Source organism: Oncorhynchus tshawytscha, linkage group LG08 (assembly GCF_018296145.1).
Source record: "Oncorhynchus tshawytscha isolate Ot180627B linkage group LG08, Otsh_v2.0, whole genome shotgun sequence".
Classification (NCBI taxonomy): Eukaryota; Metazoa; Chordata; class Actinopteri; order Salmoniformes; family Salmonidae; genus Oncorhynchus; species Oncorhynchus tshawytscha.
The window spans coordinates 73,751,012-73,766,701 of NC_056436.1; the positions used below are offsets into that span (position 1 = coordinate 73,751,012).

At 43.7% G+C, this 15,690-nt stretch overlaps 1 protein-coding gene across 1 annotated transcript; it reads left to right on the top strand.

Moving 5' to 3' along the window:
- Positions 1–3,518: 3,518 nt before the first annotated feature.
- On the top strand, positions 3,519–8,727 carry LOC112255916 (inositol-trisphosphate 3-kinase B). The gene is made up of 7 exons (XM_024428758.2): positions 3,519–3,867; positions 4,669–4,753; positions 4,853–5,066; positions 5,433–5,637; positions 7,794–7,892; positions 7,983–8,054; positions 8,162–8,727. The coding sequence occupies exons 1-7, from the start codon at positions 3,592–3,594 to the stop codon at positions 8,498–8,500; spliced, it is 1,290 nt and encodes a 429-aa protein (XP_024284526.1). The 5' UTR covers positions 3,519–3,591; the 3' UTR covers positions 8,501–8,727.
- The last annotated feature ends 6,963 nt before the right edge of the window (positions 8,728–15,690 follow it).

Sequence of the window (15,690 nt, forward strand, 5' to 3'; positions counted from 1 at the left end):
AAGTATATTTAAAACCAAATACTTTTACTCAAGTAGGATTTTACTGGGTGACTTTTCCATTTTCTATTAAGGTATCTTGACTTTTATTCAAGTTTGACAATTGGGTACTTTTTCCACCACTGACTACAGGTAAGTACGCACTTGTACACACACCTGTGTGAGACGTATCATGTGTTGTGTGTTTCCTATATCATGATGTTGTGTTTGGGTGTGCTTTTCACTCAGAAATCGAGTAGTGCATCTGAAATTCTTCATCAGATACACTACTGGAGCCACATCAGATTACAGCAACCCATCTGAGCCAGGAGGAAGAGTCCATTCTCATGGCATGAGGGGGAGATGGACATCAGAACGTTTCAGAGTGAGATGGACATCAGAACATTTCAGAGTGAGCTAGACGAAGAATAAATATTGAGATAGACAAAGAATACATATTTGCTGAGGAAGGGGTGGGGAATATGGGCATACCTCTTGACCCAGAGTTGGAAAGGTAATCTGAGATGGAACGGCAATCTGGAACGGTAATCTGAGATGGAACGGGAATCTGAGATGGAACGGTAATATGGAATAGTAATCTGAAATGGAACGGTAATATGGAACGGTAATCTGAGATGGAACGGTAATATGGAACGGTAATCTGAGATGGAACGGTAATCTGAGATGGAACGGTAATATGGAATGGTAATCTGAGATGGAACGGTAATCTGAGACGGAACGGTAATATGGAATGGTAATCTGGGATGGAACGGTAATCTGAGATGGAACGGTAATATGGAATGGTAATCTGAGATGGAACGGTAATCTGAGATGGAACGGTAATATGGAATGGTAATCTGGGATGGAACGGTAATCTGAGATGGAACGGTAATATGGAATGGTAATCTGAGATGGAACGGTAATCTGAGATGGTAATCTGAGATGGAACGGTAATCTGAGACAGCAAAGCAGCCAGACAGTATCCCCAGCACACTGACTGGGATTTCAACCTGTGTGATATCCTGATGGAGAGCTCCAGAGGAGTAATGACCAATAGGTGGCGCCAAAGTATTATCTTTAGGGGTGGCCCTCATGTATTTTGTTCCTGTAAAACAATAGGAAGATTTGTTACATTTAAACACCTGCTTATATGTTTAAATCTGTGTGAATGTATTACTTTTTGTGTCTTCTTTTATTTAACTTATTTAAAGATGTGTGATATTTCATGCAAAAACCAGACAATGTTGAAATATTTTACCATAGGCCTCCACCTAAAATGACCATTTTACTGTAGCCTACAGTATTGCACAAATGGAGTAAGGGTTAAATCAGATTATCTCAGTATTATGAAACATCCAGGGTGGATGGCAACACAAACAAAGTGCCTTCCTCATGTTCATATATTTGCAGGGCCGGTTCCAGGTATAGGAGACATAAAAGGTTGTTTAGGGCCCCAGCCGCTAATGACATGACATTCTTTATAAAATTGCTACTTTTTCTCTCCGCCCCATTGCGAAATGTGTGGAATTGCTGAATACGTGCTTTAAAACAGAAATGTCTCTAATTAACTTTAAAACAGCATCAAGAGGCGGGCCAATAAATGTTTTGCCGCGAGATGGAGGGCCCTCAAAAGGCCCTTATATTTGCATGTTACAGACAAACATTCCTATGTCTCCCATGTTCTCCTCATCATTTCATTTAATAGATATTACAAATGTTTTTATTGGTGTTTGTATAGCATTTATGCATTTACATCCTACATTTCACATTCTGTCATTATGCCACTCAAAAACATGCTCACAGCACAATCTGTCCAAAAATGTGTATACCTTTTGATTTTATGTCATTATTAAGCCACCTAAGATGTTTTAAAATGTCCTATAGTAGCATAGGCCAGTTAGTAAAACCCCTATGTATTTGGATACTAGACAGAGCACCCCATTCAGATGACACAGATGCATTTCCTAAGTAACACACAAACAAGAGAGACTCCTGTCAACCTGCAGTTCACTGCCATACTGCCAGTCACACTCACTCACCACAGTGTTTTGAAAACCTTGTTGCGTCACAGCATGCAAAATACTGCTACGTCAGGGATAACGCAGGGAGACAGAGCTAAAGCCTATCCTATCCTACTGCAGTCCTCCGACTGTACAGGTGTCATTTATATAGACTAAATGAACCCCTAGGGTCCATAAAGGGTTCCACAGATTTATTAAGGAGATGCTGTTGGATGCACAAGGTAGGCTACTGCTAGCACCTTTTAATATATGTATTTCAGCATCCTTATTGCAACACCTAAACAGACATTGCATTGTCAGTCCTGTACGTGTTTAAAAAAACAAATTGTTATGTCTATAGCTTATTCATGTATCTTATTGTTAGTGAAACAATTATATTCTTAACCATTCAAATTCCTTCATTTTGTTTTGTGCTGTATATGATTTTATGAAGATTTTTTCACACATGGAACATATCATCTATACTCAGGAGACTTATCGAACACTCACAAAGAGGACTAGGTCTACTAACATTGGAGTGACGTTATCAGGATAACTACATCCCCTGGAATATCACCCTTTCACCTGGGAATGATGGACAACACAACACCCCCAGCTCTGGAGGAAATGAAGGATGTTGAGAAAGAAAAGGAGACGGTAGAAGGAGAGTTGGGGAACGGAGAACATGATACTGAGAATGAGGATGGATTTATTGGACTCTTGAAGGATGTTGACCAACATCTGCCCACTGCTGACAGGACACCCAGTGTGTTTAGTGGGGTGAAACCCCAAACCAAACTTCTCTCTAGCCCGGACTCACCATCTAACAGTCTGGAACTACAAGACCACGATGGAGGACCCAGGCAAATGGGTGACACAGAACCAGGCTCTGAACTGCATTTGACTCAAGGCCTTTTGTTTGATATTCAAAGATATGACAGTGGAGTGCGGGAGAGGGGAGAAGAACATGTAGTGGAGGAGGGGTCAGAGAGTGAGAGAGTAAAGGATTCAAGGATGAACAGAAGGAGCGCAAATGAGAGATGGAGACTGAGTAAAAGGGAGAGGTCGGGAGAGAGCATGCCAACAGCAAAGACAGAGGGATGGGAAAAGATGGAGAAAAGAGAAAGATGGAGCAGGTCAGGGAGGATGAGAAAGATGGAAGAGGAAGAGGGGATGCAAGATGGAGGTGTGCTGAATGAGAGGAGTGTGGAGAGGAAGAGTACAGAGCAGACACGTGATAAAGAGACCAAGGATAGGATAGGGGACAGAATGACAGACAAAAAGGACACAGGGGATAGAGAGACATACAGAGGGGACATAGGGGACAGAATGACAGACAGAGAGGACACAGGGGATAGAGAGACAGACAGAGGGGACATAGGGGATAGAGAGACAGACAGAGGGGACATAGGGGACAGAATGACAGACAGAGAGGACACAGGGGATAGAGAGACAGACAGAGGGGACATAGGGGATAGAGAGACAGACAGAGGGGACACAGGGGATAGAGAGACAGACAGAGGGGACAGACAGAGAGGACACAGGGGATAGAGAGACAGACAGAGGGGACATAGGGGATAGAGAGACAGACAGAGAGGACACAGGGGATAGAGAGATGGAAGGAGAAAGATCAGGGGATAGAAATACGAAAGGGAAAAGTGTCAGGGATAGAGAGAAGGATGGAGAGAAGGAAGGTGCCAGCAGCCTTAGCTCTGAGGGGAGCTGTAGTGAAACCCACTGGTCTCCTTCACCCCATCCCATCCTCTCCAGGATGCTTATGCATTCCTCCGTCTCTTCCTCTGCTTCCTCATTCAACTGCTCCTCAGCGGAGAGCGATGAGGTCTTCAGCGAAGGAGAGGACACTGCCAGCAAGAGGAGTACCATGAGGAGGGTGAGATTGAGAACTGAACATACTTTTGGAGATCATATCTTAAATAGACAATATCTCACTGGTTTCATCCACTGTAGGCCTACACTGTAAATATTAGGGCTGGGAATTGCCAGGGTCCTCACAATACAATATTATCACCATATTTAAGTGCCGATATGATATGTATTGTGATTCTATATGTATTGCAAATCAATTCTGAGATTTTATTCCGATTCCGTGGTCCTGACATATTGTCTGCTGCAGAGAGACACGAGAGAGCATAAGAAAACCAGTTTTGTCATCAGTCATGGAAATATAAGTGCTGAAAACAAATTGGCTCCCCATTGAAAAATAATATGGAGAACAAGCTATGAAGGATAAGTACTGTCATTTTGGTGCAGGTACAGCCAACTAGCACAAAAATAATATTGCAATATTATCAAATCGATACAATACATCGTTAAAAATATATGTAACTGTATCGATTATTTCAGTTGATGCCTTTATTCTCCATGAAAGAATGTGTGTAATTTCCATCCCATTCTCAACCCCTCTGTCTAACTGCAGTCTGCGATTTGCATGAGTTTGAAAGCGAGCCTTGGGCCAGGCACATTTGAATAGGATTTGCATGGGTCCTACTGATGGAGATAGGGGAGACCGGAGAGGGGGGTGATGGGTGTTCCACCAGTGCTTTCCCACTCCCCTTAGTGTGGACCTACAGTATTTTGACTCAAGTTATGCCCATTTTGAAGGTAAAGAGAGAGATCACAAAAGGCATGCTATTTTATGTGAATAAGACAATGGAAATTCTCTTTACTCCAGTGTCGCTCCTGGAGGACCTTCCTGACCATGATGCAGTGGTCAGTGCGTCGGCAGAGTTCATGGGTCCAGCTAGCAGGACATCAAGGCATGTGTCCATTCAACAACACAAACACATCGCTATCGCACTTTATATGTACTGTATAACTCACTCTATCACATCTCTCCCCTGCCTCTGTGTTGCTAGGTAACTTCCAGCTGAGTGAGGGGGGCGAGGTGCTGAAGCGTTTCAGTGAGGTGGAGGCTGTGTGTCTGCAGGCCCTCATGGCTGACCCCCTGCGTCCGTTTGTACCGCAGTACCATGGCTCGGTCAACAGGGGGGGTAACAGTTACATCCGCCTGGAGGACTTACTGAGTGGCCTGAAGAACCCTGTCATCATGGACTGCAAGATGGGCGTGAGGTACTGTCTGTGTGTGTGTGTGTGTGTGTGTGTGTGTGTGTGTGTGTGTGTGTGTGTGTGTGTGTGTGTGTGTGTGTGTGTGTGTGTGTGTGTGTGTGTGAGAGAGAGAGAGAGAGAGTCTGGTGAGGGAGGATGGCTCATAATAATGGATGGAATGGAGTGAATAGAATGGTATCAAACACATGGAGCACCAGGTATTTGATGTGTTTGATAACAGGCATTTCATTAATTCCGTTCCAGATATTACTATGAGCCTGTCCTCACCATTTAAAGTGCCACCAGCCACCACTGGTGTGTGTGTGTGTGTAACTGTGTGTGTAACTGTGTGTAATACGAACTATTGTTGACCATAATGGTTCCTCTCAGGACATATCAGGAGGAGGAATTAACCAAATCACACACCAAGCCCACCCTGAGGACTGATATGTACCAGAAGATGGTAAAAGTTGATCCAACGGCTCTCACTGTGGAGGAACATGAGCATCGAGGCGTGACGAAGTGGCGCTACCTGCAGTGGAGGGATAACACCAGCTCCACCTCCACACTAGGCTTCAGGATTGAAGGCATCATGGTGAGAGACACGGCTTCAACGCCCAAACCTCTTCTGTCCTCTGATTGGCTAAATTATAAAAAAAATCTTATTTTGTGCAAGTCTTTATTTATTGACATCATCATTGATGTTTTAAAAGTCCTGACTGTTCTTGACCCCTGTGTCTCTCAGGCTACTAACTTCTCTGGATTATATATACTGGGGTTATATACGGTTCATTCGGAAAGCATCCACTTTGTTGCGTTACAACCTTATTCTAAAATTGATTGAATAGTTTTTTTCCCTCATCAATCTAAACACAATTCCCCATAATGACAAAGCAAAAACAAGGTTTTTTAGAAATGTTTGCAAATGTATTAAAAATGTTTAAAACAGAAATATCACAACTACATAAGTATTCAGACACTTTGCTATGAGACTCCAAATTGAACTTAGGTGCATCCTGTTTCCATTGATCATCCTTGAGATGTTTCTACAACTTGATTGGAGTCCACCTTTGATAAATTCAATTGTTTGGACATGATTTGGAAAGGCACACACCTGTCTATATAAGGTCCCACAGTTGATAGTGCATGTCTGAGCATGAACCAAGCTTTGAGGTCGAAGGAATTGTCCATAGAGCTTAGAGAAAGGATTGTGTCGAGGCACAAATCTGGGGAAGGGTACCTAAACATTTCTTCAGCATTGAAGGTCCCCAAAAACACAATTGGCTCCATCGTTCTTAAATGGGAGACGTTTGGAACCACCAAGACTCTTCCTAGAGCTGGCCGCACAGCCAAACTGAGCAATCGGGGGAGAAGGGCCTTGGTCAGGGAGGTGACCAAGAAAGTGATGGTCACTCTGACAGAGCTCCAGAGTTCATCTGGGGAGATGGGAGAACCTTCCAGAAGGACAACCATCTCTGCAGCACTCCACCAATCAGGCCTTTGTGGTAGAGTGGCCAGACGGAAGCCACTCCTCAGTAAAAGGCAGCCCGCTTGGAGTTTGCCAAAAGGCACATAGACTCTCAAGACCATGAGAAACAAGATTGTCTGGTCTGATTGAACTCTTTGGCCTGAATGCCAAGCGTCACGTCTGGAGGAAACCCGGCTCCATCCCTACTGTGAAGCATAGTGGTGGCAGCATCATGCTGTGGGGATGGTTTTCATCGGCAGGGACTGGGATACTAATCAGGATCGAGAGAAAGATGAACCGTGCAAAGTATATAGAGATCATTGATGAAAACCTGCTCCAGAGCGCTCAGGCCCTCAGACTGGGGTGAAGGTTCACCTTCCAACAGGACAATGACCCTAAGCACACAGCCAAGACAACGCAGGAGTGGCTTCGGGACAAGTCTCTGAATGTCCTTGAGTGGCCCAGCCAGAGCCCGGTTTTGAACCTGATCGAACATCTCTGGAGAGACTTGAAAATAGCTGTGCAGCGACGCTCCCCATCCAACCTGAGAGAGCTTGAGAAAATCTGCAGAGAAGAATGGGAGAAACTCCCCAAATACAGGTGTGCCAAACTTGCAGCATCACACCCAAGAAGACTCAAGGCTGTAATCGCTGCCAAAGGTGCTTCAACAAAGTACTGAGTAAAGGGTCTGAATACTTATGTAAATGTTCCGTTTGCAAAAAAATCTAAAAACTTGTTTTTGCTTTGTCATTAGGGAGTATTGTATCTAGATTGATGACGGGAAAAAATGATTTAATCCATTTCAGAATAAGGCTGTAACATAACAAAATTAAGAAAAAGTCAAGTGGTCTGAATACTTTCCGAATGCACTGTGTACTGGAGTTATGTATAGTAGGCTTCTGTATGCTGGGCGTCTGTATGCTGGGCTTCTGTATGCTGGGCTACTTTATGCTGGGATTATGTATGCTGGGTTTATGTATGCTGGGGTTATGTATGCTGGGGTTATGTATACTGGGGTTATGTATGCTGGGCTACTTTATGCTGGGGTTATGTATGCTAGGGTTATGTATGCTGGGCTACTTTATGCTGGAGTTATATATGCTGGGTTTATGTATGCTGGGTTTATGTATGCTGGGATTATGTATGCTGGGTTTATGTATGCTGGGTTTATGTATGCTGGGGTTATGTATGCTGGGGTTATGTATGTCAGCTATCGCCAATTAACACTTGATCTGATTGAATCTAGGCCTTAGTCTGCATCTGTCCCTGTGTGTCCATGTTAGATGGAGAACGGCAGCGTACAGCGGGACTTTAAGATGCTCACCCCAGCCCAGGTCACCGAGGCCCTCCTCTCCTTCACCAAGAGTCATCTACACATCCTGGTCAGTCATTCACCATCAACAGCTCTAATAATGTAGCTGAATATTTCTCCTTTTCACCCTGCACTCTCCCTTCCTGTTTCTCACCCTTAGAATGCCTACCATTCCAGACTTCAGGCTCTGGAAGAAGCCCTGAAGGAATCCCCATTTTTCAAAGCCCATGAGGTCAGTTGATATGTGCTACTTAAACATGTCAACCCTCCCTCTACTTCATAATAATGTATTTAGCCTCAGAACTAGTCATGCAGTAATGTTTTGGGTTCACCTGGCAGGTGATTGGCAGCTCGCTCCTCTTCGTCCACGACTGGACCAGTAAGGCCAACATCTGGATGATAGACTTTGGGAAGACCACCCCGTCGCCCAGCACTGTGCAGCTGAGGCATGACGTCCCGTGGGCCGAGGGGAATCGGGAGGATGGGTACCTGATCGGGCTGGCCGCCCTCACCTCCCTCGTGGGTCAGGCAATCAGCCAGGCAGCCTGCAGACAGGAGGAGAAGCATGGAGAGGAGATGGGCAGTGTCACACACACCCTGCAGGAACAGGAACACACACAGACTAAAAGTCAGGGTGGTCAGGGCGAGGCAGCACAGAATGAAGATACTCCTGATTGAAGAAGAGAGGCCACATCAGGACAATATTCACAGGAATGTGTTCACTAATTCACATGGATGATGTTTGTGGATAATTGCAATAGACACTATTAATGGATAGAATTATCTTAACTGTTAAGAAATAGGACAATATTTTTTATATTTTTCACAATATAAACAACCTACTGTACAAATTCCTCGTCTATAGACATCATATTGACAGTTATCAATATATTCGCACCATAGACCATGGTCTGGTTTGTCTCATTTGCTTGTGCCATTAAGGAAATGAAATTTGAATAGCCACAGTAGATACTCCAGGCTTTGTGGTGGTGGTTATCTCCTGAACCATCACTGCAGGACAGGTGAGGGAGGTTAACACCCAACATCAGACGCAGCCAACAAAAACAGGGTCTTTCATTTCTTTCATTACACATTTCTTCAGCATTACATCTGTGGCACACGTTGGCAAAGTTCATGAGGTCAAGGTTGACAGGAATTGTCTTTGCTGCTCAATGGATGTCCCTGTGCCCTATCAGAGATACTGTACTATTAACGCCCATTGTGTACGATGCCCTGCATCGTCAATGGGTCACGCGGTGCATTCTGGGCAATTCGGGACAAGGAGAGCTCTCCTTCAAGGAGTGAATGGGAGTCAGTTGGGCGCTAACTCAAAAAAATCTAATCAAATCCAATGATACTTGTCCCAAGCACCAAATACAACTGGTGTAGACTTTTTCCTTAAATGCTTGCTTACGAGCCATTCCCATAAATATAAAATAGTAACACGAGGAATAAAATAAAATACACAATGGATCTATATACAGGGTGTACCAGTACCAGATCAATGTGCAGCTATAAACAGGGTGTACCAGTACCAGATCAATGTGGAGCTATAAACAGGGTGTACCAGTACCAGATCAATGTGCATCTATATACAGGGAGTACCAGTACCAGATCAATGTGCATCTATATACAGGGAGTACCAGTATCAGATCAATGTGCATCTATATACAGGGAGTACCAGTACCAGATCAATGTGGAGCTATAAACAGGGAGTACCAGTACCAGATCAATGTGGAGCTATAAACAGGGAGTACCAGTACCAGATCAATGTGGAGCTATATACAGGGAGTACCAGTACCAGATCAATGTGCATCTATATACAGGGAGTACCAGTATCAGATCAATGTGCATCTATATACAGGGAGTACCAGTACCAGATCAATGTGGAGCTATAAACAGGGAGTACCAGTACCAGATCAATGTGCAGCTATAAACAGGGAGTACCAGTACCAGATCAATGTGCATCTATATACAGGGAGTACCAGTATCAGATCAATGTGCATCTATATACAGGGAGTACCAGTACCAGATCAATGTGCATCTATAAACAGGGTGTACCAGTACCAGATCAATGTGCATCTATATACAGGGAGTACCAGTATCAGATCAATGTGGAGCTATATACAGGGAGTACCAGTACAAGATCAATGTGGAGCTATAAACAGGGTGTACCAGTACCAGATCAATGTGGAACTATATTCAGGGAGTACCAGTACCAGATCAATGTGGAGCTATATACAGGGAGTACCAGTACCAGATCAATGTGGAGCTATAAACAGGGTGTACCAGTACCAGATCAATGTGGAGCTATATTCAGGGAGTACCAGTACCAGATCAATGTGCATCTATATACAGGGAGTACCAGTATCAGATCAATGTGGAGCTATAAACAGGGTGTACCAGTACCAGATCAATGTGCATCTATATACAGGGAGTACCAGTATCAGATCAATGTGGAGCTATATACAGGGAGTACCAGTACAAGATCAATGTGGAGCTATAAACAGGGTGTACCAGTACCAGATCAATGTGGAACTATATTCAGGGAGTACCAGTACCAGATCAATGTGGAGCTATATACAGGGAGTACCAGTACCAGATCAATGTGGAGCTATAAACAGGGTGTACCAGTACCAGATCAATGTGGAGCTATATTCAGGGAGTACCAGTACCAGATCAATGTGCATCTATATACAGGGAGTACCAGTATCAGATCAATGTGGAGCTATATTCAGGGTGTACCAGTACCAGATCAATGTGCATCTATATTCAGGGAGTACCAGTATCAGATCAATGTGGAGCTATATACAGGGAGTACCAGTACCAGATCAATGTGGAGCTATATACAGGGAGTACCAGTACCAGATCAATGTGGAGCTATATACAGGGAGTACCAGTACCAGATCAATGTGGAGCTATATACAGGGTGTACCAGTACCAGATCAATGTGGAGCTATATACAGGGAGTACCAGTACCAGATCAATGTGGAGCTATATACAGGGAGTACCAGTACCAGATCAATGTGGAGCTATATACAGGGTGTACCAGTACCAGATCAATGTGGAGCTATATACAGGGAGTACCAGTACCAGATCAATGTGCATCTATATACAGGGAGTACCAGTATCAGATCAATGTGGAGCTATATACAGGGAGTACCAGTACCAGATCAATGTGGAGCTATATACAGGGAGTACCAGTACCAGATCAATGTGGAGCTATATACAGGGAGTACCAGTACCAGATCAATGTGGAGCTATATACAGGGAGTACCAGTACCAGATCAATGTGCATCTATATACAGGAGTACCAGTATCAGATCAATGTGCATCTATATACAGGGAGTACCAGTACCAGATCAATGTGGAGCTATATACAGGGAGTACCAGTACCAGATCAATGTGGAGCTATATACAGGGAGTACCAGTACCAGATCAATGTGGAGCTATATACAGGGTGTACCAGTACCAGATCAATGTGCATCTATATACAGGGAGTACCAGTATCAGATCAATGTGGAGCTATAAACAGGGAGTACCAGTACCAGATCAATGTGGAGCTATAAACAGGGTGTACCAGTACCAGATCAATGTGGAGCTCTATTCAGGGAGTACCAGTACCAGATCAATGTGGAGCTATATACAGGGAGTACCAGTATCAGATCCATGTGGAGCTATAAACAGGGAGTACCAGTACCAGATCAATGTGCATCTATATACAGGGAGTACCAGTACCAGATCAAGTTGTAAAGTTGTAAAGAGGGCACGGCAGTGCCTCTTCCTCCTCACGAGGCTAAAAAGATTTAGCATGGATTCTCGGATTCTCAAAAGGTTCTACAGGTGCACCATCAAGAGCATCTTGACTGGCTCCATCATCGCTTGGTATGGAAAATGCACCGCCCTTGATTGCAAAGAGCTACAGAGGGTGATGCGGACAGCCCAGTACATCACTGGGGCCAAACTCCCTGCCATCTGACACAAAACAAATAAATATATATTACACACACTTTTACACTCATCATTTGCTGGTGCTGCTCTGTTCTTAACTTACTCTTATTATCTATCCTGAAGCCTAGTCACTTTACCCTGCCTTCACTTTTGAGCCAGGAGAGGTTGACATGCATATTATTAATATTGGCTCTCTGTGTACATCCAAGGGCCAGCCATGCTGCCCTGTTCTGAGCCAATTGCAATTTTCCTAAGTCCCTCTTTGTGGCACATGACCACATGACTGAACAAAACAAAACTAGAGCCTGTAGGACCTGCCTTGTTGATAGTGCTGTTAAGAAGGTAGAGCAGCGCATTATTATGGACAGACATTCATCTTAGCTACTGTTGTGTCAATATGTTTTGACCATGACAGTTTACAATCCAGGGTTACTCCAAGCAGTTTAGTCACCTCAACTTGCTCAATTTCCACATTATTTATTACAATATTTACTTGAAGTTTAGGGTTTAGTGAATTTGTCCCAAATACAATGCTTTAATTTTTTTATTTTATATTTAGGAACAACTTACCTTGCCACCCATTCAAAACTAATTGCATGTCTTTGTTAAGTGTTGCAGTCATTTCAGTCTCTGCAGTAGCTGACATGTAAGGTGTTGAGTCATTCGCATACATAGACATACTGGCGTTACTGAAAGCCAGTGGCATGTCGTTAGTAAAGATTGAAAAAAGTAAGGGGCCTAGACAGTTGCTCTGGGGAATTCCTGATTCTATCTGGATTATGTTGGAGAGGCTTCCATTAAAGAACACCCTCTGTGTTCTGTTAGACAGGTAACTCTTTATCCACAATATAGCAGGCAGTTTGCTGAACACATCTGCAAGATAGGAAAGGAGGGCTCCCCAATCTGTGTCCTCGAACACAGCCACAAGGGGGTGTGAGTGCTCAGACAGAAAATAACTTATTTTGGCACGCAGCTCAAAAAGCCTCTTTAGCTTTTTCCCTCTTGATAGCCAATGGACATCGGCGTGAAGCAGTAACTGCTGGTGCTCAGTCCCACTGTCATCACAGAGCCTTTCAAACAGTCAGTGATTCAGAGGCCTGGATGAGATAAAGTGAATCACTTTCACTGCGTCATTCAAAACCTAATGTAACCTAGGACTCATTCTCTTGCTAGCCAATTCCTCTCTGTGAATGATACAGTGGGTTTGACCTTTTTGTGGGCAATTAATCATTTCACTCTCCCGTGCATTGATGCAACACGATCGGTGCACACATGAACACAGGATTTCCAATCCTGATTGAACTCTGAGAAAGAGCAGTCAATAACGTGAAACACATCTTCACCTGTCGTTATCTCAGTTAGCTTCTTGCAGAACAGAATGTATTCATTAATTTGCGAAATGTCTCTGTATCGCACAAACGCAATCAACTGGGCTTCCCCACTGACATCAGTTGATTCATCCAACCGCAGAGAAAATGGACAGGATTTTTTTTTTTTTCACCTATTGATCAACAATATCAACGCCCATGACGTCGATCCTATGGCACACCGTGTTATTGGACAATGGTACAGTCTGCAGTGCATCAGGTGCTGTCTTATCATCCATAGTTTCTATAAGGATAACAGCAGCAGGCACTCAAGCGCCCGGAGCAAAGCATCACTTGTGCACTTAGCAGAAGCAGAGGATCAAACATTGAGCCAACGGGCGCGCGCAGAGGCCAGATAGACAGAGCAATGCGCACAGACCAAGACTAAAGTCAAAAAGTAGGCCTATAAATATAAAATAAAACTACAGATTTTACACGAGTGCCCTCAGTAAATGTTTTCCTGACTATTAAAATTGAATTAAATTGAATATATTGTTTGCGGTAATATTTTTCAAAATATTTAGTTTCTTCACATTTTAGAACATTTTCTCAAGTACACCCTGGAGACTGCTTTTTCACCTCCTCTCCTACACCCACTCCTGCCTGTGTGTGCACCTTTGCTGTGACTTCTGTTGCAGAGACAGCTTCCCCACTCTCATTTATGGCACAATTGAGTAGGAAAAGTCGCTAAATGCTACCAAAGCAATAGCAATAATCGGTGTCAAAACTCCACAAAGGCACTGAAAAGTAGATGCATTTGTCGCTTGCCTCTACCAAATAAAGTCGCTGGAGGGGTCTGAACTCAATCCAAAGTCACCCAATTGGAAACACTGGTGACCGTTGGTCAGATTGAGGCATGCTCATGTTTTAAATGTTGATAACGTGTATAATTGCACCGGAGTCAGAACCTATAATGGCATTTTAAGTCAGAACCGTCCAGAGTAGTGATGCTAGTCGGGCGGGCTGGTGCAGGCAGCGATCGGTTGAAGAGCATGCATTTAGTTTTACTAGCATTTAAGAGCAGTTGGAGGCCACGGAAGAAGTGTTGCATGGCATTGAAGCTCGTTTGGAGGTTTGTTAACACAGTGTCCAAAGAAGTGCCAGATGTATACAGAATGGTGTCTTCTGCGTAGAGGTGGATCAAAGAATCACCCGCAGCAAGAGCGACATCATTGATATATACAGAGAAAAGAGTCGGCCCGAGAATTGAACCCTGTGGCACCCTCATAGAGACTGCTAGAGGTCCGGACAACAGGCCCTACAATTTGACACACTAAACTCTACCTGAGAAGTAGTTAGTGAACCAGGCGAGGCAGTCATTAGAGAAACCAAGGCTGTTGAGTCTGCCGATAAGAATACGGTGATTGACAGAGTCGAAAGCCTTGGCCAGGTCGATGAAGACGGCTGCACAGTACAGTCTTTTATCGATGGCGATTATGATATCGTTTAGGACCTTGAGCGTGGCTGAGGTGCACCTGTGACCAGCACAGAAACCGGATTGCATAGCAGAGAAGGTACGGTGGGATTCTAAATGGTCGGTGATCTGTTTGTTAACTTGGCTTTCGAAGACTTTAGAAAGGCAGAATTAGGATGGATGTAGGTCTGTAGCAGTTTGGGTCTAGAGGGTCTCCTCCTTTGAAGAGGGGGATGACCGCGGCCACTTTCCAATCTTTAGTAATCTCAGACGAGCAGTTTCGCTATCCAACAGGCAACACAGCACTTCTACAATAACAGTTTTAGTAAAGAGAGTACAGTATGAAGATGGGCTAAAACTGCTTTTCCAATAGAAATCCCTGATCACACTTGTGGGCGATATCATGGCAATGTTGGCTAGCTAATGCTCAAAACAACTGGGAACTTGGAAATCTCAGACTTCAGTGCCTTCAAGATAACTGGGAACTCGGATTAAAAAAACTAACCCCTCCGACTGGGGAAAATAGTTTTAAAAGGTCATCAAACTCGGGAACTCTGGCCTCTTTTTAGAGCTCGTACTTTCCGACCTGAAGATCACTGACATCATGATTGACCACGTATTTTTCAGAGTTCCCAGAGGTCTAGAACACACCATAAGCTCAAGTGTAGAAATACGTCATTGTGTCTAACAGTAGTGTAGCGCCGAGCTGCACATGTGCAGGCCGTCAAATCAAAGGCACTCCTTCAATATAAAGTTGTTTTTGATGAAAATGAAAATGTGTCAGTTTGTCACATTCGCAAGGTTGGAGTAATAACATGTTCAACTACATAAGACATTGGCTTGAATATAGGTTGTGCCTTTAGATTCAGAGAAAATTAACAACTTAGGAAGAATTCTTCCCTTCTCTCATTGACTTCTCAAACCTTGGCCTGGTTCCCGAAAGGCTTGCGTTGTTCAGTGGTGTAAAGTACTTAATTAAGCAAAAAGTCATTTTTTGGTGGTGTCTGTACTTTACTATTTATATTTTTGACAACTTTTACTTTTACTCCACTACATTCCTTAAGAAAATAATGTACTTATTACTCCATAAATTTTCCCTGACAAAAGTAGTTGTTAAATTTCAAATGCTTAGTAGG